This window comes from Barbus barbus (assembly GCF_936440315.1).
Source record: "Barbus barbus genome assembly, chromosome: 24".
Classification (NCBI taxonomy): domain Eukaryota; kingdom Metazoa; phylum Chordata; class Actinopteri; order Cypriniformes; family Cyprinidae; genus Barbus; species Barbus barbus.
The window spans coordinates 24,084,232-24,103,694 of record NC_136752.1 but is presented as its reverse complement, the minus strand read 5'-3'; the positions used below and the strand labels follow the sequence as shown (position 1 = coordinate 24,103,694).

Genomic DNA, 19,463 nt, shown 5'->3' with positions numbered 1-19,463 from the left:
ACAGGAAAAAAAAACTCATTTATATTCAAGCCAATCTGACACAATCAAGATATAGCATACAATATTTGGGAAATGTGTTTGAAATGTGAAAGCTCACTTCTCAGGATGCCGTATCCAAAATGTTGTCACTTCCTTCTGAAAGTCATTCATTAATCGCATCTAGAATGACCAGAAAGAAAGAAACTCATCTTTATATAAGCCAACAAAAATGTATTCATATTTTTATCCAAGCCAGCTAAACTTTATTTATCTTTATTCATAGGAGGAAGGAAATGTCACATACTTGTTTAAGGAGACGGGCCATATCTGGTCTGTTCGCATCAATACTTGTAGAGCCACTGGGAAAACTCAACTTATGGTAGAGGAAATGCGCCTCCAAGCTTTTCGCTGAAAAGAGATGTTGGCACTTCATGAAAATGAACTGACATTCACGTATATACTGAATATTAAAAGATACTTCATACTGCTAAAATAAGCTTAAGCTATTACCTATGGTACTGTAGATATCCTTAGTCACATTTAATGGAGAAGACGAAAATGTTTTTGCAAAAAATTGAAGGACTTTATCCTGTGAAAGCAAAACATATTAACAACAGTGTTATTTTAGCATCATTGTGATACTATGATTCTGTTTTTATTAATATTCTAAATTTGTTTTTATTTTTATAATTTTTTATTACATTCTATTACATTTTAGTAATTATGTTGTGCATTTTTTTCTATATTGTTTATATTATTAATACAATTTATATAGTTTATATTTCACTATTAGTTTTAATTACTGGAGTACAGCAGGTTAAACTAAAACAAAAAGTTTTTTGTTTTATTTTACTTCAGTTAAGTATTTTATTTCAAGCAATGATATTTTTATGTTTTTAATTTTAGTTAATTATAACAAGCCTGGTTCACGATACATATAATAAACTCCCACATACTGTGCGATTCAATACTGTTAGTGAAACAGGTCATGGCCTCCCATTTCACATGACACCTCTTCTCTGTAAACTGCTTGAAAATATTGCCCTTGTATTTCCACATTAAGCAGCTAAGGAAACTATTCTTCTGTTGAGGCCATGGCTAAGGTCAGTGCTTATTTAGCACTTATCTCTTACACTGAGCTCAGGGTCAGGGTCAGTGAGCGTAGCAGAGAGGTTTCGTCGCAGGCCAGTCCAACTTTCACAGCTCAGGACATCAGAGGGAGGGGCATAGCACAAAGACTGCAAAGCTTCAAATCGAACCTGCAATTAAACAGATCGGGATGACTGCTTCATCTCTGAATCAGAATGACAGTTCTCTCTTTCAACAATTGAAATTATGGGAAGTGGGTGTATCAGAGGAGTTTTCACCTCTCGTGGTCTACCGGGGTCAAGCTTCTCAGCGATGACTTGCAGTTGTTCATGCTTGATAAATGCATAGCTCTGCGTGTTGAAATCAAAGAAATCAGTTAGTGATTCAGTCTATGGTATGAATGTACAATCATAGTATGAGAAAGGCTGAGATGATATGCTTGTACAATGATATGCTTGTAAAAGAAACAATAGAAGCCTCTGTAACTTATCTGAACTTATTCAACAACAACCTGATTGAATGAAGAGTCACTGTCAGAGCAGTTGTCAGTGTAATGGCTGCTTGACTGTTCATGTTGGCTCTTCCTGTCCATTTCCTCTTTCTTCAGCTGATCTTCTTCAAATTTATTGATCAGTGATTCCACAACCACCATCATGGTCTGTTTCAGAGTCTGCATCGTCTGTTTATACCTACAGATTTAAAAAAAGCACATACGATGTACTAAACTACCCATACTCAGAGACATCACTGAAACAATAAAAACAGAAATCCCTCCTATGAATCACTGATAATACCAAAATCAAATATGAATAAATATGAATACACTACTACTGTATCAGTTTCCACAAAAACATTTAGCAGCAAAACGGTCTTCAAATATAATAATAATAAAAAACATTAAAAACATTTCATCAGCATATTACAATGATTTGTGAAGGATCAATCATGTGACACTGAAGACTGGAGTAATGGCAGCTGAAAATTTAGATTTACCATCACAGGAATAAATTACATTTTAAAATGTATAAAAATATAAACAAATATTTTAAATTGTAATAATATTTCGCAATATTACATTATTGGCAAGCATAAGAAACTTCAAAAACATTGTTTTTTAATTTTACCTACCCCTAAACTTTTAAACAGTATTGTATTTTGCAAAACAATATATGTGTGTGACCCTGGACTAGAGCCCTGCATTTCAGCCCGGGCCCGACAGGCCCCGACTTTTTTACGCCTCTAGGGCCGGGCTTCGGGCCAATTTCCACGTCATAGTTCAGACGCTGACCGGGCCTCGGGCCTGTTTTGGGTTTCTCCTTATTTTTATATTGTGGACATCTATCGATTAGTGATGAAAAAAATTGCCGCAAACAACACGAGACCGTGCCGCGACTGAGAGCAGCTCGATGGTGTTTAGTTTCCCACAGCAGCAGCAGTGTGCGCAAGTGACTTCAGCGCAGCTGAATAGTTCTGCGTTCAAATACACGCAATAGGCCAAAGCTTGCTGCAAAACCCCAGCAAACATAACCATGAATGTGTCTGTGGGAAATAGTAAGGAGATATTTCAATTATTTACTAATAAACTAATGTTTTCTGAGTCTGTGTCGCAAGGATGAAGTTGCTGATCCTGACTCACCGTCTCCTCATTAGACGCGCCTTTAGAGAGAAATGCATCATTATTGATTATGATTAAGATTATAATAAAAGTTTTTGTTTTCAATTTTTTTATTTTGTTAAGTGATAATTTAAAGCTTTCTATAGATATATTTATCATGTCTGTGAGGCATGTATTCTCTCAGCTTCGGTTCATTTTTGTGAAGCGCTCCTGTTAAAGACGGCAGAAAGATCATCATGTTTGTTTTCCTTGTTTTATAAAAGAACTACCTTTTGTTGGTATTGTGAATGCACACAAATACAAGTAGACCCTTTACAGGTCTGAATGATGTATTACTCTTACCTTTATCAAAAAAAAAAAAAAAAATTACGGCGTAGGCAATTTTAATTTGTTTCCACTGAAACAAATCCAAGTGTTTGCACTGGTGCCTCCATGTCCTGCAGAGCGCGCTTTAGCTTCCTCTCTCCGCACAAACTTAGATACAGGCTAGCGCACATTATTATTAGGTTTAACGTTTAAACATTGTTATATACTTGAACTTGAACTTGTTGAACTTGTTTATACTTGTCAGCCAGAGCCAACCTGAGGAAGGGTATCTGCCAGGCCAAACTCACACACAAACAGAAGATTGAAGAACACTTCAACTCTTCAGACCCCCGGCGTATGTGGCAAGGCATACAATCTATCACAGATTACAAACCACCTAACTCTGTGCCCCCCTCCAGCTCTGCCTCCCTCCCAGACGAGCTCAATCACTTTTATGCTCGTTTTGATCAAAATAATAAGGAGATCTCACTCAAAGCTGAGCATCAACCCAGTGAACTGCCTCTCACTCTCTCCACATCAGATGTTTACTCCACTCTGCGTAAGGTGAATGCACGGAAGGCAGCTGGCCCTGACGGAATACCTGGTCGTGTGCTTAAAGCCTGTGCGGAGCAGCTAGCTGGGGTCTTCACGGACATTTTCAATCCGTCCCTGGCCCAAACAACTGTCCCCACTATCTTCAAAACCTCCACCATCGTACCAGTACCGAAACACTCCACTGCCTCGGTCCCTAATGACTTCCGTCCTGTTGCACTCACCCCCATCATTGCCAAGTGTTTTGAGAAACTGGTTGCATCCCACCTAAAATCCTGTCTCCCTGCTACACTGGACCCATTCCAATTTGCCTATCGCCACAATAGGTCAATAGAGGACGCCATCTCAACAGCGCTTCACTCTGCCCTCACCCACCTGGACAGTCAAAACACACGTGAGAATGCTGTTCATAGATTTCAGTTCTGCATTCAATACTGTAATCCCCTCCAAGCTGATCTCCAAGCTCAGCCAGCTTGGAATCAGCACGCCCATCTGCAATTGGATTCTAGATTTTCTGACTAACAGACCTCAGTCCGTCAAGTTAGATAACCTCTCCTCCTCCATCATCACCCTGAACACCGGCGTGCCACAGGGCTGCGTACTGAGCCCTCTCTTGTACTCCCTCTTCACCCATGACTGTGTTCCTGTTTATGGCTCCAACACCATAATCAAATTTGCAGATGACACCACGGTGGTAGGTCTGATCAAGGATGACGATGAGTCAGCCTACAGGGATGAGGTGCAGCACCTGGCTGTGTGGTGTGCCACCAATAATCTACAACTAAACACCCAGAAGACAAAGGAGATCATTGTGGACTTCAGGCGGACTAGGAGTCATGCACACACACCCATCTACATCAACGGAGCTGTAGTGGAGCGTGTGTCGAGTTTCAAGTTCCTTGGCATCCACATCTCTGATGACCTCACCTGGTCCCATAACACCTCCACTCTGGTCAAAAAGGCACAGCAGCGCCTTTACTTCTTAAGGAGCCTTAAGAAAGTTCACCTGAATCCCAGGATCCTTGTGGAATTCTACCGCTGTACCATTGAAAGCATACTCACGAACTGCATCTCAGTATGGTACAGCAATTGCTCCGCATTCTTCCCCGAGGCTGTAACACTTCTGAACGCCACACCACCAATCTAACCTGCACCTGCTTATTACTGCACTGGTCACAGTACTTTACACACATGCATTTGCACTACTCATATTTTGCACAGACTGCACATTGTTAAAGTTATTACAATATAAACTGTCTAAAGTTGTTACTGTACAAGCACAGTAAACTATTTCTATAAAATATTGCACTACTGCTATTTTGCATAGAATACATTGTTCTATCAATACTTTGCACACTCATCCAGCTGTATTTATTTATTACCACTGTTCTCACGTTTCTGCTGTTCATAATGTGTATATATAATCTGTAATCTATATAATCTACATTGCTCTGTTCATAATGTACATACAATCCCTACATTGCATTCCTATTTATATTCTGTATATACTCTGCTCAATACTGTATATAGCAATTCCACTGTACATTCTGTAAATCATATCTTCATTTACTCTGCACTTATATGTATATAAAACACTATATTCTTGCACTTCTGGTTAGATGCTAACTGCATTTCATTAGCTCTGTACTTGTACTCTGCATAAATGACAATAAAGTTGAATCTAATCTAATCTAATCTAAAACTGTTTTAGTATATCTATAGATTTTATTTTAGGCAAGTCGTGATGATATGAGAAGGCTAAATTGATGAAGCATAAGCTATGATCAGCTCATGCAGCTGGCCGCTTGATCGTTACTTTAAAAAAACTAAAACTTATAGGCTATTTAATGAACAAAAATGCTCCAAACGTTTTTCTAAATTAACTTAATAAAAAAACAAAACGAAATATAATAATTTGAACTATTTTAATAGCCGAAACAGTAGTATAAACTGTTTTAGGAGAAGGGGAAAAAAAAAAGACGGACTCGGGTCGATAATTCTGATAAGCTGTCGGACGTGGGCCGGGCTAGGGCCTGAGCGTCTCTGGCCAGGGCCGGTCTAGGGCCTAAATTTGAGGCCCGTGCAGAGCTCTGCCCTGGACCACAAAACCAGTCTTAAGTCGCTGGGGTATATTTGTAGCAATAGCCAAAAATGGGTCAAAATTATCCATTTTTCTTTTATGCCAAAAATCATTAAGTAAAGATCATGTTCCATGAAGATATTTTGTAAATTTTCTACCGTAATATATTTAAACTTAATTTTTAATTAGTATTATGCATTGCTAAGAACTTAATTTGGACAACTTTAAAGGCGATTTTCTCAGTATTTAGATTTTTTGCACCCTCAGATTCCAGATTCCAGTGCTGTCAATCGATTAAAAAATTGAATCGCGTTAATCACAGTCCTGGACTGTGATTAATCTCAAATTTAAAATACTAGGACTTACTTGTAAATGTATTGAAATAAAGGAATGCGTGACAAACTAGTTTAAGGAAACAACCTTTCACATCTCTGCAAAGTATGAGACATAATCCTTATTATTCTTTTGTTTTAATTCAGCCATTATACTGTCAATAAAACGTTTACTAAGCTACATCGCTTCAATCCAAGTACACATTTACCCAACTATTATCAAAAGTATTTCTAAATAAATACAACAAAACATTTTCTTGTGACCTTACATAAAGTATTATGATAAAATGCATTATGAAGAAGAATTGGACCTGTTCTGCAGGTGCATTAGAGCTAACATTAGCATCATGCTACATAAAACCATTTATGAGATTAATAGTACACTTTTACTCAGAACTCACTTAAAACCACCATCGAGTGTTTGTAATAACTTTCTTTTGCGATCACATTTGTATATATAGGCTACACTTTGGGCGTCCGGGGGAAACATTATAAAAGTAGCCCAAAAAACCGCAATCCACGGCTCTGTAATTTTTCCCGCGACTGTATTTTCAAAATAGCCCAATTGTGCGGGGAAACCGCAACCTTGGCAACACTGGTTCACTGTACCCTTATCAAATAAGAGTATACATGAGTCGCTCTCTCTCTCTCTCTCTCTCTCTCTCTCTCGGACACTCGCTCTCTCTCTCCGCGTTCACTTCACTTTTGTCTAGCCCGGCGCCTTATAATCACACAATCCCTGTGTCCCAATGTGCATACTATACACCCTATCTGCCCTAAATAGTATTGAAAATTACTAATATCACATCAAATTTAGGATGGATAGTGTGCACATTGGGACGCAGGCAATGATTTCCTTCCACGCTGCGATGACGGCAAAAAGTTGGGGTCAAACCTTATCAAACGATTAATTTGTGTTAAAAAAATATTAACGCGCTAAAAGTTTTAGATTAATCACATGCGTTAACGCGTTAACAGCCCTAATATAATATATATATATATATATATATATATATATATATTGTGACGAGCGTCCCGATTACTCATCAGCGTTGCCCTGGAGACAAAGGAGAAACACCTGCTCCTGCTCATCACGGCTGGATCGCTCACACCTGAAGCTCGTCAGCCCGCGGCCAGATAAGCCGTGCGTGGCTAGGAGTCTGGTTGAGAGACATCTCCCTACAAGCTGAGAACTAATGTGCCGTCCTCTTCTAATTTTGCAGATCCCAGCGAGTGAGCGATCCTGCCCTGCCACAAGCACCGCACAGCTGCACCACCCTGGGAAGAAAGCGCACCAAGAAGAGCACCACAGCACCTCAGCCACCTTTTTGCACCCGACACCCCTCTGTGTTAATAAATCCACCCTCCGGGGTATTTATTTTGAGCCACCCTTGTTGCGTGTTTCTTCCACCCTGCCACAATATATATATATATATATATACACACACACACACACACATATATAACATTTTGAAATACACAATTTTATATCCTCTTGTTGGCTCTGATTCATTTATGATTTTGCAATGCTTTATGGGATACGTAGTTAATTTTCTCCTAAAAGACATTACTTAGTCTTGAGCTTTTTTTTTTTTTTTCTTAAATCAGTGACTGTTATGTCGTTATGGTGTATGTATTATGAAGATGGCTGGATTGTTTAATGGATTATAGATTTTTATTGAAATAATTTTCAAAAAGTTTATGGAGAAAATTAATGTGAAAACAGCTACTGCAATTGAATTTCTCTGAAAATATTCCATATCAAACTACTTTCAAAATAACATTTGTGCTGATATTTTTGCGTCATGCAATGAGAGAGTGGAAAAACACATGGTACTTTCACTTTCATCATCACATTACATCATTAATTTCATTTTCAAAAGATTCCTGACAATATTTACTTTCTCCATTGCATTGATTCAGATATGTTTGCATCATGCTGTGAGCAAACATCCACACTTATAAAAAGAAAACACTTGGTAACAGCAATCATAAAAACACATACTTTGAGGACTCCCTAGTACTCTTCGTAACAGCGTGGACCAGGGTGTCCTGCCCCGTCCCAATAGCATGACCGTCACCCCTGGTGAAATTCTCAGTCTCTTCTTCAATAACAGTTCCCAAACTGCTCTCTACATACGCCCGCAGATACTTCACAAACTCATAGCTGAAAAACAGAGGGAGGGCATGAAAATAGATCAAACACACAGTAATCACATTCAGGCTTAATGTGTACTGGAAGAGAAAGGTCTCTCACTTGTGAAAGTTTTTGTCAGTTTCCTCCAAATGAAGCAAAATCTCCTCAGCACATTCTACCGATGGTGCTCCAGAGATTCTGTCTTTGACACTTTTCAGGAGCTCTCGCAGCAGGCTCTGGAGCTCTGCCTCATCCTCGCTGGAGAACTGAGACATCGCTTCTCAGGGGTGTGATCAGCTCTTCTCTACAGGGGGTCTCCTGCTTAGAAAAACAAGGTGCTAAGTAAGGTGTGTTTGACCTGTAGTAACAGTGGTGGGAAGTATAGACAGTCTATGCTGTATATATTCCCACAAAGTGAGGATTCCTTTAATGATTTTGAAGGAGTTTCCATGTATGCTGGACACTTGTATCCGACCCAATCCATTATACAGTAAAACAAACAATAAATTTAATTTAAAAAAATTAAATTAGTAGCCACAAATTGTATTTGTCTATTAAACTCATTTCAAACATTAGAGCCATTTCCAAATCATAAGAAACATAGAATCATGTCAAGTGTGCTCAAATTTGATCGGTTCATCTACATTATACACAAGGCTAACAAATATCCCTTTAGAAAATATTAAACATAGATACACTAATAATAACAACATTTAGACTACATCATATCCCATCCCTACATCGTAGTAATGCATGTCATTAAATATTATGTACGTACTTAAAATTAAGATGTTCAGAATTGAAGTGTTGGTACTAGGTTAACATTATCTCATTAACAAATATACTTTACACATATACAGCTCACAGTTTTAAACATTACCTGCAATAATTTCACATCATGTCCAAACAGATGAGCTACGCCGCTTCCATAACATTAGAAATCTTTCATAATCAGTCGTTTCTTAAAGCACGGAGCTGTATATAAATTAGCTTAGCATCCGTTAGCACTACCCGTTTCTATGGAAACAAGCCCAGCTGAGCTGAATCATCCGCAATAAAACACCTGTCATTTGCAAAAATAACCTTCACGGCACAACCGTAGGAATATATCCGGTACCTAAACGTTTACGTCAGCGAATACTGCAAAAATAAATACGATAAAACTACAGAAATACAAAGAAATGTGATGTTTGCATGTTTTTGACGCTGACTAGAGACGCCAGTGTTGATCACGTGACGCGAGTGTATCACGTGACTTTTAAATGTTCTGGGTTTCCTGCTTCACTTGTTTTGACAAAACCGAAGAGGAGAATCTGATGAAATAGTACTCGTATTAACAAACGTAGTCAAGCTAGTTGAGTGCAGACTAACTCGTTGAATATAAGAGATTATTATTTATTTAATTATTTATAAATAATTGTACGGATTTCAGCTTATAATGGCCGCTGTTGACAGCTTCCAGCTTTTGTATAGAGAAATTGCCAGATCGTGCAGTTGTTATGTGGAAACGCTGGCGCTCGTGGGTGCGTGTTACACAGCCAGCAAGGCTGTGGTATTTATGAGGGACTGCTATAGCCTGTTAAGGCTTCATTTTATTCCTCGTCTTGTGTCCCATAGAGATCTTAGTCAGCAGTATGGACAATGGGCTCTTATATGTGGTAGGTTTAAAAGCGAATAATCATCATGTTTGATTATCTAATTCATGCATTGAACCTTAATATATGTTATAATACTGCAAACTGAAATTTGCCATACAAAAATATCTCTTTTCCCTTTTTTTCCCCCAATAGGTGCTTCTGAGGCAATAGCAAAAGCATATGCAGAGGAACTGGCCAGACATGGCATCTGTGTGATTCTGATCAGCAGTAACATCAGTAACTTAGCTGACACTGCCCACGCCATTTCAGACACTTATGGGGTAGAGGCCATTTTAATTGCAGCTGATTTCAGTCAGGGCCCCTCGGCTTGCAAACCTATTAAAGATGCCATCAGCGGTAAAGATATTGGATTCATTGTTAACAGTCTGGATGGGTCTCTGGACCCCTCTCAAGGCTTTATGGACCTCTCTGAATCTGTAGTGTGGAACACTATCAATAGAAATATAGTAGCTGCCACTCTTGTCACCCGGCTGGCACTGCCCAATATGGTGGACAAGGGAAAAGGAGCAGTGGTCAACATTTCTTCTGGGCACTTCTTGTGTCCGACTTCCAGAAAGGCTGCTCTGTCTGCATCTACGGTCAGATCTCTACTTTTTTCCCATCCATTAGAGTGCTGCCGAGATGATTTATTTTTGTAGACCAATCGGGAAGTGAGCAATACCATGGTTCTCTTGACAACAACCCAACAGTTTACCAGTGTGGCATGATGACGTTTAATGTCTGAAAGCCCATTTAGCCAATAAAACATTAAAATGTCTCGAGCTTATATTAAACGCAGACCTTATTTCAGGCATTTAACCATTTAAAAAAAAACATTTACTTCAGGACAATGGATCAAAAAGTGCTAAAATGCACGTTTTTGGGTTTTGGCCTACAAAAATGTCATCCCTGCAGCACTCTAAATACCGCATAGTGTGTTAATTTGTTTAAATTTGTTTTAAATTCCCCACAGGCTTTTCTTGATAACTTCAGTCGCTCTCTGCACTATGAATATGGTCATCGAGGAGTCTTTGTGCAGAGTTTGCTGCCTTTTAGAGTCTCATCTCAAGGATCTGAGGGTTACAGTCCTGCTGGCTGGCTGGTGCCAAGCCCACAAGTGTATGCCGGCCATGCTCTTTCAACTCTGGGCATCTCTCACCGAACCACGGGATACTGGCCTCACAGCATACAGGTAGTCAATCAATCATTGTAGACATTAAAAAAAAAAAAGTATGTGTGTCGAGTATTGCTGTGCTTTTCTTTTTCTAGTTTCGACTGGTGCAGTGCATGCCAGAGTGGCTATGGATGCTGGGATCACACATATTCACAAGGGCCACCTGACAGGGATGTTTGCCCTCCATGTGAAAGACCTAGTTTTTGAAATTGATGTTGCAGAGTTTATTTTGACCAAATTTAGAGTGATGAAAGCATTGGAACTGGAACTGGAAATCAACTACTCACCTTGTACCTTTACCCCTAATACTGAGTTCTGAGTGAAATGCCTCAGTTTTTCAGTATATTTGTTCGCACAATTATACAAGTGGTTTAAATGTGATGACAAATCTATGTTTATTTACTACTGCTTTTTTCTTTAATCCATTTTTTAAATTCATTTTGCAAAGGTCAGATTCATATATTTAGAAAAAAAGGTTTTGTAAATTAAGTTTATTTTTGATTCCAAGTGTTTGGTTACTGCAGTGTATCTCATTTAGTTGTTGCAACTATGAAACTATCAGTAAAACGCTCCAATTTTTATAAAAATACTTTTTTCATTTAAAGATTCTGGATATACAGTCTTCATTAACTGAAATGTAGTTTAATACTGCATGAAAGTGTTTGATTTTCAATGTTGTTAAATTATTTTGTAATAGCTAAAAGGTCCAAGATTTATATATGCTGTCACCATCATTAGAGTTTATACAATCCATTGTATAAACTCCAGTCATGCTGACAGGCATTATTATCTTTAAAAGTGTAGATAAAGTCAGATGTTGTGTCTCCAATGCCATGAACACAATGCACTTTACTTACATAATCTCACTCATATTAACATATAAAGTCAAGTCAAGTAGAGCTTTGTCATTTCGCTATGAGTGGACATGCAGTGAAACGAAATGCCGTGTCTCGCATGACTACTGTGCTAAATTATTAAACATAAATATAAACATACAACAATAGAATTAAGAAACAATTTTGAACCTACACAGTATATAGCTAACCCATTGAAAGCTGTAATTTAACTATACATATACTGTAATAGTTGATTATATACATACACAATCTAAGACAAACTGTACAAGTCCCTTACATAAATACTGTACATGATATTGTGCAAAAGAGGCATTTCAGGATAAGAAGTGTGTAGTACAATATGATTTGTGGTGTATGTGCAAGTAAACATTTGTGTTATCTTATTGAGTCTTTGTAGCAGGGAGAGTTTATAAAACTGTCTGGTGCATAATATAGAGAGAAAAGAGTGTGTTGCGTTTTTTACCATTTCCATGTGGTGTGGTGAGATGTTGCTGGAGGTAGGGTTGTGGATGAGGTTTCAAGAGAGGGGTGGGGTGATTGGAGATGAGGGCTCTCACAGCCTGGGGGAAAAAGCTGTTGAGCAGTCTTGCAGAGCAAGCTCTAATGCTCCGGTACCGTCTTCCTGATGACAGAGCTGGCAAAAGCTGGAAGAGTCTGTGGGAGAGATGGGTGGAGTCCTTCACGATACTGGTAGCTTTACTGCAGCATCGTGCAAGGAAAATGTCCAGGATGGAGGGGAGAAGGGCACCGATGATCTTTACGGCTGTGTTCACTGTAGGGTCTTCTGGTCAGCAGCACTACAGATCCCATACTAGACAGTGATGCAGCTGGTCAGCACACTCTCAATGGCCATAAAAAAAAGTCAGAAGTAACAACTACCATTACCTTTACCATGAACAGGATGGAGCATGGTAACCATTTTCAGCATGGATTCTTCCGATAGTCAAAACTGAAGTACAGCATGGAGAATAAAATTATTTTAGAAATAGACGGAATTAAAGATGTATCAATTTTAAATCTAAAAATGACTTTTTGCAGCTATATACACCCAACTCGCAACCAGTGGCCTGAGCTTGGCGGAGTATGTTTAGGAAACCTTTTTGAAAACAAATATTTTCAATATTTGGATTGGAGTAGTGCACGGATACAAAGATGTAAAGTACAATATATGTCTAAAATGAGCTATTATATAATGCATGTCATATAAACTTCATACAAAACCCATTTGAACATATTCTGACAAAATCTTCCGATTCCAGATGTCAAGGCTGAAAACTGGTAGTAGTATACTGTCGTAATCTTTGTTTTGTTTCAGAAGCTGCCTCTTTAATATGAAGAGGAAGGTTAGAGAAAACCTGTTATACATATCTCCCTGGAGCCCTCACTGAGTTGATATGCTATGATATTCATATGATATTCTCTCTTTATTTATTTCCACTGTTGTTCAGAAGTTTGGGTCAGGTTTTTTGAACAAAAAGTCATTTATAATGTTACAAATAAATTTCTATTTCTGAATCCTGAAAAAATTAAGCAGCACAACTGTTTTCAACATGGATAATGTTTTTTGAACAGCAAATTATAATGATTTCTGAAGGATCATATGAGACTTAAGGCTGGAGTAATGATGCTGAAAATTCATCTTTGCCATCACAGGAAAAAAAAAAAAAAAAAAAATGAAATATATAAAAATCAATGATAAAATATATAAATCTAGAAAACAGTCATTTCAAATTTTTACAATATTTCACAGTATTACTGTTTTAATGCATATTTGACCAAATAAATTCAGCAGTGATTACTATAAGACTTATTTCACTAACATGAAAGTCTTATTGACCCCAAACTTCTGAATGGCAAAAATGGTTTAAAAAAAAAAGAATTGCATATGAAAAAAGAAAATGCATGTTCAATTTAACCTCCAGACCTATTACCTTAATTCTTTAGTCCAAATAACTAATCTTAAACCCCCATACTGATATCATGTATATGCTTCTGTTTTGCATTTGTCTAATTTAATAGTTTTCCTTTACAAACTGTATTATCAACAACACCATTTAGTGAGAAAAAAATAAATAAACTCAGCAAAAAAAAAAAACATCCTCTGACTTTCAACTGTTTTTACTTTCAGTAAACTTAATGTGTAAATATTTGTATGAACACTAAAAGAGTCAACACCATAAGACAAACTAAAAATGTTTCACAGACATATGACTAACAGAAATAGAATAATGTGTCCCTGAATGAAGGGAGGCTCAAAATCAAAAGTACCAGTCAGTATCTGGTGTGGCCACCAGCTGCTTGAAGTACTGCAGTGCATCTCCTCCTCATGGACTGGACCAGATTTGTCAGTTCTTGCTGTGAGATGTTACCCCACTCTTCCACCAAGGCACTTGCAAGTTCCTGGACATTTCTGGGGGGAATGGCCCTAGCCCTCACCCTGCGATCCAACAGGTCCCAGACGTGCTCAATGGGATTGAGATCCGGGCTCTTCGCTGGCCATGGCAGAACACTGACATTGCTGTCATGCAGAAACTCACGCACAGAACGAGCAGTATGGCTGGTGGCATTGTCCTGCTGGAGGATCATGTCCGGATGAGCATGCATAAAGGGTACCACATGAGGGAGGAGGATGTCTTCCCTGTACCGCAAGGCATTGAGATTGCCTGCAATGAAAACAAGCTCAGTCCGATGGTGATGTGATATACCGCCCCAGACCATGACGGACCCCCCACCTCCAAATCAATCCCGCTCCAGGGTACAGGCCTCGGTGTAACGCTCATTCCTTCGACGATAAACACGAATCCGTCCATCACCCCTGGTGAGACAAAACCGTGACTCATCAGTGAAGAGCACTTTTTGCCACTCCTGTCTGGTCCAGCGAAGGTGGGTTTGTGCCCATAGGCGGCGTTGTTGCTGGTGATGTCTGGTAAGGACCTGCCTTACAACAGGCCTACAAGCCCTCAGTCCAGCCTCTCTCAGCCTATTGCGGACAGTCTGAGCACTGATGGAGGGATTGTGTGTTCCTGGTGTGACTCAGGCAGTTGTTGTGGCCATCCTGTACCTGTCACGCAGGTGTGATATTCAGATGTACCGATCCTGTGCAGGTGTTGTTACACGTGGTCTTCCACTGCGAGGATGATCAGCTGACCTTCCTGTCTCCCTGTAGCGCTGTCTTAGGCGTCTCACAGTGCGGACATGGCAATTTATTGCCCTAGCCACATCAGCAGTCCTCATGCCTCCCTGCAGCATGCCTAATGCACATTCACGCAGATGAGCAGGGACCCTGGGCATCTTTCTTTGGGTGTTTTTCACAGTCGGTAGACAAGTCTCTTTAGTGTCCTGGGTTTTTAGAACTGTGACCTTAAATGCCTACTCTCTGTAGGCTGTTAAGGTCTTAACGGCCATTCCACAGGTGCATGTTAATTCATTGATTATGGTTAATTGAACATGCATGGAAAACATTGTTTAAACCCTTTACAATGAAGATCTGTAAAGTTATTTGGATTTTTACAACATTATTGTTGAAATACACAGTCCTGAAAAAGGGACGTTTCTTTTTTTGCTGAGTTTATATGTAACGTGGTCTGAAATGTCCCAAAGAATTTAAAAATTCATTCTTATACTATCACTATCAGTGTTTTGGGTTTTCAGCACAAAAACCTTGGTTCCCATATACGTCATGGAAAAGAACCTGGTTTGTCTCCTGACTTGACGACAAACACAGTATTTTCCGAATCCATAAAAAGTGCTTGCATAAAATATGTGAAAACAAATTATGAGCATCACTGCATATAATTTGCAGCCAAACTGCTCTGTCCAATTAACGATGATGTCTTTTCTTAAAGATGGGTGATTGGGACTTTCTCGGAAGACTGCTAGATAGAGTCCAGGCACACTCAACGGTGGTGGGAAAAATCTGGCTTACCGTCCTGTTTGTGTTTAGGATTCTAATCCTCAGCACCGGTGCCGATACAGTGTGGGGCGACGAGTAGTTGGACTTCATCTGCAACACAGAGCAGCCGGGGTGCGAGAACGTCTGCTACGACCAGGCGTTCCCCATCTCACACATCCGCTTCTGGGTACTGCAGATCATCTCGGTGTCCACACCTACTCTGGCCTACCTGGGCCGCGTTGTCCACGTCATCCATGTGGAAAAGAAAGTGAGAGAGATGATGAAGAAAGAGCTTCAGAATGAGCAAACCAATCTGTTCCTCAAGAAAGGCTACAAATTTCCCAAGTACAGCAGAGACAGTGGGAAGGTCAACCTTCGGGGCCGTCTCTTGAGAAGCTACATTCTGAGTTTGCATTGCAAGATACTTTTAGAGGTGGGTTTCATCTTAGGCCAGTACTACCTATATGGCTTCACTCTTCAGGCTCAATGTATCTGTGCCCGTTTTCCGTGTCCTCACAAGGTGAACTGTTTCTTGTCGAGGCCTACTGAGAAAGCCATCTTCATTTGGTTTATGCTGGCAGTGGCCTGTGTCTCTCTACTCCTAAATGTGATTGAGATCTTATATCTTTACGTTAAGAAGATCAATGACTGTCTCAGTCGCAAAAAGGACTACACCATCACTCCTGTGACCCCCGTTGTGAACAGGAAGGGCTTCAAAACTACAAATCAGGTGATTCGGAACTGGATGAACTGTGAAGTGGAGCTTCAGAGGTGGGAACTTGGCAATGAGGCAACCAAGAGCGTGGCTTCAGAGAACCAGAGTGTTGACATGCAAGAGGTCCATATCTGAACAGCAGGTCTCTGTACACAAAGGCTTTCACACGGTCAACTTGAGCAAACAGCCACTGATCCAAGTGACTCGTGCATGGTCGAGACCCCCAACTTCAAGCACACTATGACTCTCTCTCTGTTTAACAAATCAATAATGTATTTCTGAAAATTCTTAACTGTTTTTTTTCCCCCCCTCATTTAAGTCTGAAATTGTAAAGGTTCAATAAAAGTAAAGCTTCAAACTGTGTCATGTAAACTGTGTATTTGGCATTGCTTGTTTTTTATTTATTTATTTGTTTCTGCTCAGTTTCTGTATTTAGGGAAATAAATATTTTATGGCTAAAAAAAAAGGTCACATGATTCTTCAGAAATTATTCTAATATGCTGCTTTGGTGCTCAAAAAACATTTCTGATTACTATCAATGTGGAAAACAGTTGTACTCCTTAATATTTTTGAGGATATTCTTTGATAAATAGAAAATTCAAAAGAACAGCATTTATTTGAAATATAACTCTTTTGTAACATTATATAATATCTTTAGTGTAACTTTTGATCAATTCAATGCATCCTTGCTGAATAAAAGTATTAAAGTATTTAAAAAATATATACATAACGAATAGATGCTTTTTTTATTAGAATACAGTATAATATTAGTTGTGTGGGTTAGAAACTTAAGTATTACATATTATTGTTCAAGTCTTTCAATCATTAATGTGGCACTCCTGCGTACTTGCATTCAAGATCTTGTTCTTTTACCGTTGGACAACGTGACAGCAGGCCACTTTCAGCTATTACGCAATCTTAGCAAAGCCCAAAAATCAAGGTTCAACAATTCTCAGCTTTCACTTGGTATGCGGCTTAGATTCTAATAGGAAGAGGTACAACTCACTAAAGGTACGTGTGAAATCAATATTACATTGTTTGTATATTTTTGTTTATTAAGTATACGTTGTTTTAGGTAGCATATACAAGAGCTGTTTGCCTTGTGGTGTACATAATTTAAGAATTAATGAAATAAAAAGAATCCGACTAATCAGGCTAAGCGCTTAATTATTAATATCTAATTAAGTAATTGTTCTTTACCTTAAAAACATTGCATGTTTTAAAACAGTAAATGTTTTAAAGACTGAGTAAAGTTTTAGAGGATGAGCTTAACATGCATTTACTGTAAATCAATTTTGAAGTATTTTAGATTGACCAGTAGCCACAGATGTTTAGTCAATGAATAAGATTCTGAAATAGTTAAGTTATTTCCCTGTGATCCAGTAAAAACCTCTGTAAATTCAATTTGTTATACATTTAGTTAGATTTTTTCCTGCACCATATGTTAATGTATTACAATCATTCATGCATTTTATATAGTTTCATAAAATATATACTTTATTAATTTATTAATAAAACCCCTTTTACCTGTATAACAGTTTTTTAATGTTTAGCTTTTCTTTATAGGCACAGTAACTGAACTTGTTTGAAGGAGTTATTAATTATTAAGTATATTAATCTATTAAGAGTATACCATTAATGAAGTCCATCATTTAAAGGCTTATTGATTAAATTACACCCAAAGTGGACTTTGTATTTCATCTTCCTTTTCTTTCTTATGTCTTTTTTTTTTTTATAGGAAAGTCTGAGCATCAGCAAACATGGGAGACTGGGGATTTCTGTCTGCATTATTAGACAAAGTACAGTCTCACTCCACCGTCATCGGCAAGATATGGATGAGCGTCCTTTTCATCTTCAGGATCCTGGTGCTGGGAGCAGCGGCAGAGAGCGTTTGGGGTGATGAACAATCTAATTTGGTTTGCAACACGATGCAACCCGGTTGCGAGAACGTGTGCTACGACTGGCAGTTCCCCATCTCTCATATCCGCTTCTGGGTCTTGCAGATCATATTTGTATCCACTCCAACTTTGGTGTATCTGGGCCATGCGGTGCAGGTGATTCACCAAGAGAACAAACTCAGGGAGAAGATACAAAGTCTCGGCGAGGGCCACAAGTTGAAGGCTCCCAAATACACAGATGAAAGTGGCCACATCAAAATTAAAGGAAACCTGCTCGGCAGCTATCTAACCCAGTTGTTTTTTAAAATCATCTTGGAGATTGGGTTCATTGTTGGACAGTATTATTTATATGGGTTTATAATGATCGCCAAGTTTTCATGTTCCCAATCCCCTTGCCCTTACACTGTTGAATGTTTCATGTCCCGACCAACAGAGAAGACCATCTTCATCATCTTTATGCTAGTGGTAGCCTGTGTGTCTCTGGTACTGAATGTCATAGAGGTGTTTTACCTGCTGTGCACCAGGGTCGGATGCCGGAGCAGCAAGAGACGGACACATAATAACACTTCGGCTAAAAACCCCGCAAGTTTGCCATCATCCTGGATGAACGCTGAGGACGCACTGAAGCAAAACAAAATGAACAAGCAGTATGAGAGCGGGCAGAGTCTTGGAGGAAGCCTGGATGGGGCAAAAGAAGAAAAACAATTGATGGAAGACCATTAGATTTAGACTTTATCTCGGAAATTTCCCCAATCTGCCAATTTAATTTCCGTAGACCTTAGCTTATGGTTCAGTATTTACACACTTGAAAAAGAAAGTATTGGTATGATACTCCTCAAACGGAGTGTGTTATTTAATTATTCTATGATCTTTTTGTGCACAATGCATGTTTGACTTTTAATTGGAGAGTTTTGATATAAATACTGTTATATGATTGTATATATTGTGTGTAAATATATGTATTAAGATGCACTGTCTGCATGTCTTGTTTGTGTGATGTTGTCATTTTATTTGGCCATATTTTCCGTTACAATGAAATCAATTTATAGTAATGTGCATTCTGAATGTAAACTGGTGTCAGTGATATTCAGAGAGCATAATGACAATATCCTTCTTTGAAATAAAACTTTTAAAATCAACAGACGTTTCTTTTTCCGCAAAACATCTTCTCCTGTTTATAAACTTGTGGTGGAAAATAAC

General features: G+C 38.7%; 3 protein-coding genes and 1 pseudogene across 4 annotated transcripts in view; 3 read left to right on the top strand and 1 right to left on the bottom strand.

The window, feature by feature from the left end:
- Nucleotides 1-9,343, bottom strand: part of tbc1d32 (TBC1 domain family, member 32) — a 48,448-nt gene extending 39,105 nt beyond the window's left edge. The window contains exons 1-9 of the mRNA XM_079375764.1: nucleotides 8,971-9,343; nucleotides 8,211-8,408; nucleotides 7,959-8,120; nucleotides 1,580-1,757; nucleotides 1,347-1,418; nucleotides 1,113-1,238; nucleotides 490-568; nucleotides 284-387; nucleotides 98-159 (exon numbers count right to left, since the gene is read on the bottom strand). Coding sequence (XP_079231890.1) covers nucleotides 98-159; nucleotides 284-387; nucleotides 490-568; nucleotides 1,113-1,238; nucleotides 1,347-1,418; nucleotides 1,580-1,757; nucleotides 7,959-8,120; nucleotides 8,211-8,365 — 938 coding nt within the window. The 5' untranslated portion in view covers nucleotides 8,366-8,408; nucleotides 8,971-9,343. The remainder of the gene's footprint in view (nucleotides 1-97; nucleotides 160-283; nucleotides 388-489; nucleotides 569-1,112; nucleotides 1,239-1,346; nucleotides 1,419-1,579; nucleotides 1,758-7,958; nucleotides 8,121-8,210; nucleotides 8,409-8,970) is intronic.
- On the top strand, nucleotides 9,326-12,197 carry LOC306843984 (inactive hydroxysteroid dehydrogenase-like protein 1). Its single transcript, XM_079375766.1, has 4 exons — nucleotides 9,326-9,748; nucleotides 9,881-10,326; nucleotides 10,701-10,919; nucleotides 10,997-12,197. Exons 1-4 carry the CDS (start codon nucleotides 9,529-9,531, stop codon nucleotides 11,066-11,068), a joined length of 957 nt encoding a protein of 318 aa, XP_079231892.1. The 5' UTR covers nucleotides 9,326-9,528; the 3' UTR covers nucleotides 11,069-12,197.
- Nucleotides 12,198-15,603: 3,406 nt separating this feature from the next.
- On the top strand, nucleotides 15,604-16,500 carry LOC306843866 (gap junction Cx32.7 protein-like; annotated as a pseudogene). Its single transcript has one exon. The product of its transcript is annotated as a gap junction Cx32.7 protein-like (transcript).
- Nucleotides 16,501-17,286: 786 nt separating this feature from the next.
- Nucleotides 17,287-19,121, top strand: LOC306843985 (gap junction Cx32.2 protein-like). Its single transcript, XM_079375767.1, has 2 exons — nucleotides 17,287-17,376; nucleotides 18,104-19,121. The coding sequence occupies exon 2, from the start codon at nucleotides 18,126-18,128 to the stop codon at nucleotides 18,984-18,986; it is 861 nt and encodes a 286-aa protein (XP_079231893.1). The 5' UTR covers nucleotides 17,287-17,376; nucleotides 18,104-18,125; the 3' UTR covers nucleotides 18,987-19,121.
- Nucleotides 19,122-19,463: the final 342 nt, after the last annotated feature.

Bases quoted from the DNA above. Each gene is read 5' to 3' on its own strand.
- LOC306843984 (XM_079375766.1), top strand. From the start codon at position 9,529: ATGGCCGCTGTTGACAGCTTCCAGCTTTTGTATAGAGAAATTGCCAGA. The intron at 9,749-9,880 runs GTAGGTTTAAAA...TTCCCCCAATAG, and splicing joins ACAATGGGCTCTTATATGTG to GTGCTTCTGAGGCAATAGCA. The intron at 10,327-10,700 runs GTCAGATCTCTA...AATTCCCCACAG, and splicing joins CTGCTCTGTCTGCATCTACG to GCTTTTCTTGATAACTTCAG.
- LOC306843985 (XM_079375767.1), top strand. From the start codon at position 18,126: ATGGGAGACTGGGGATTTCTGTCTGCATTATTAGACAAAGTACAGTCT.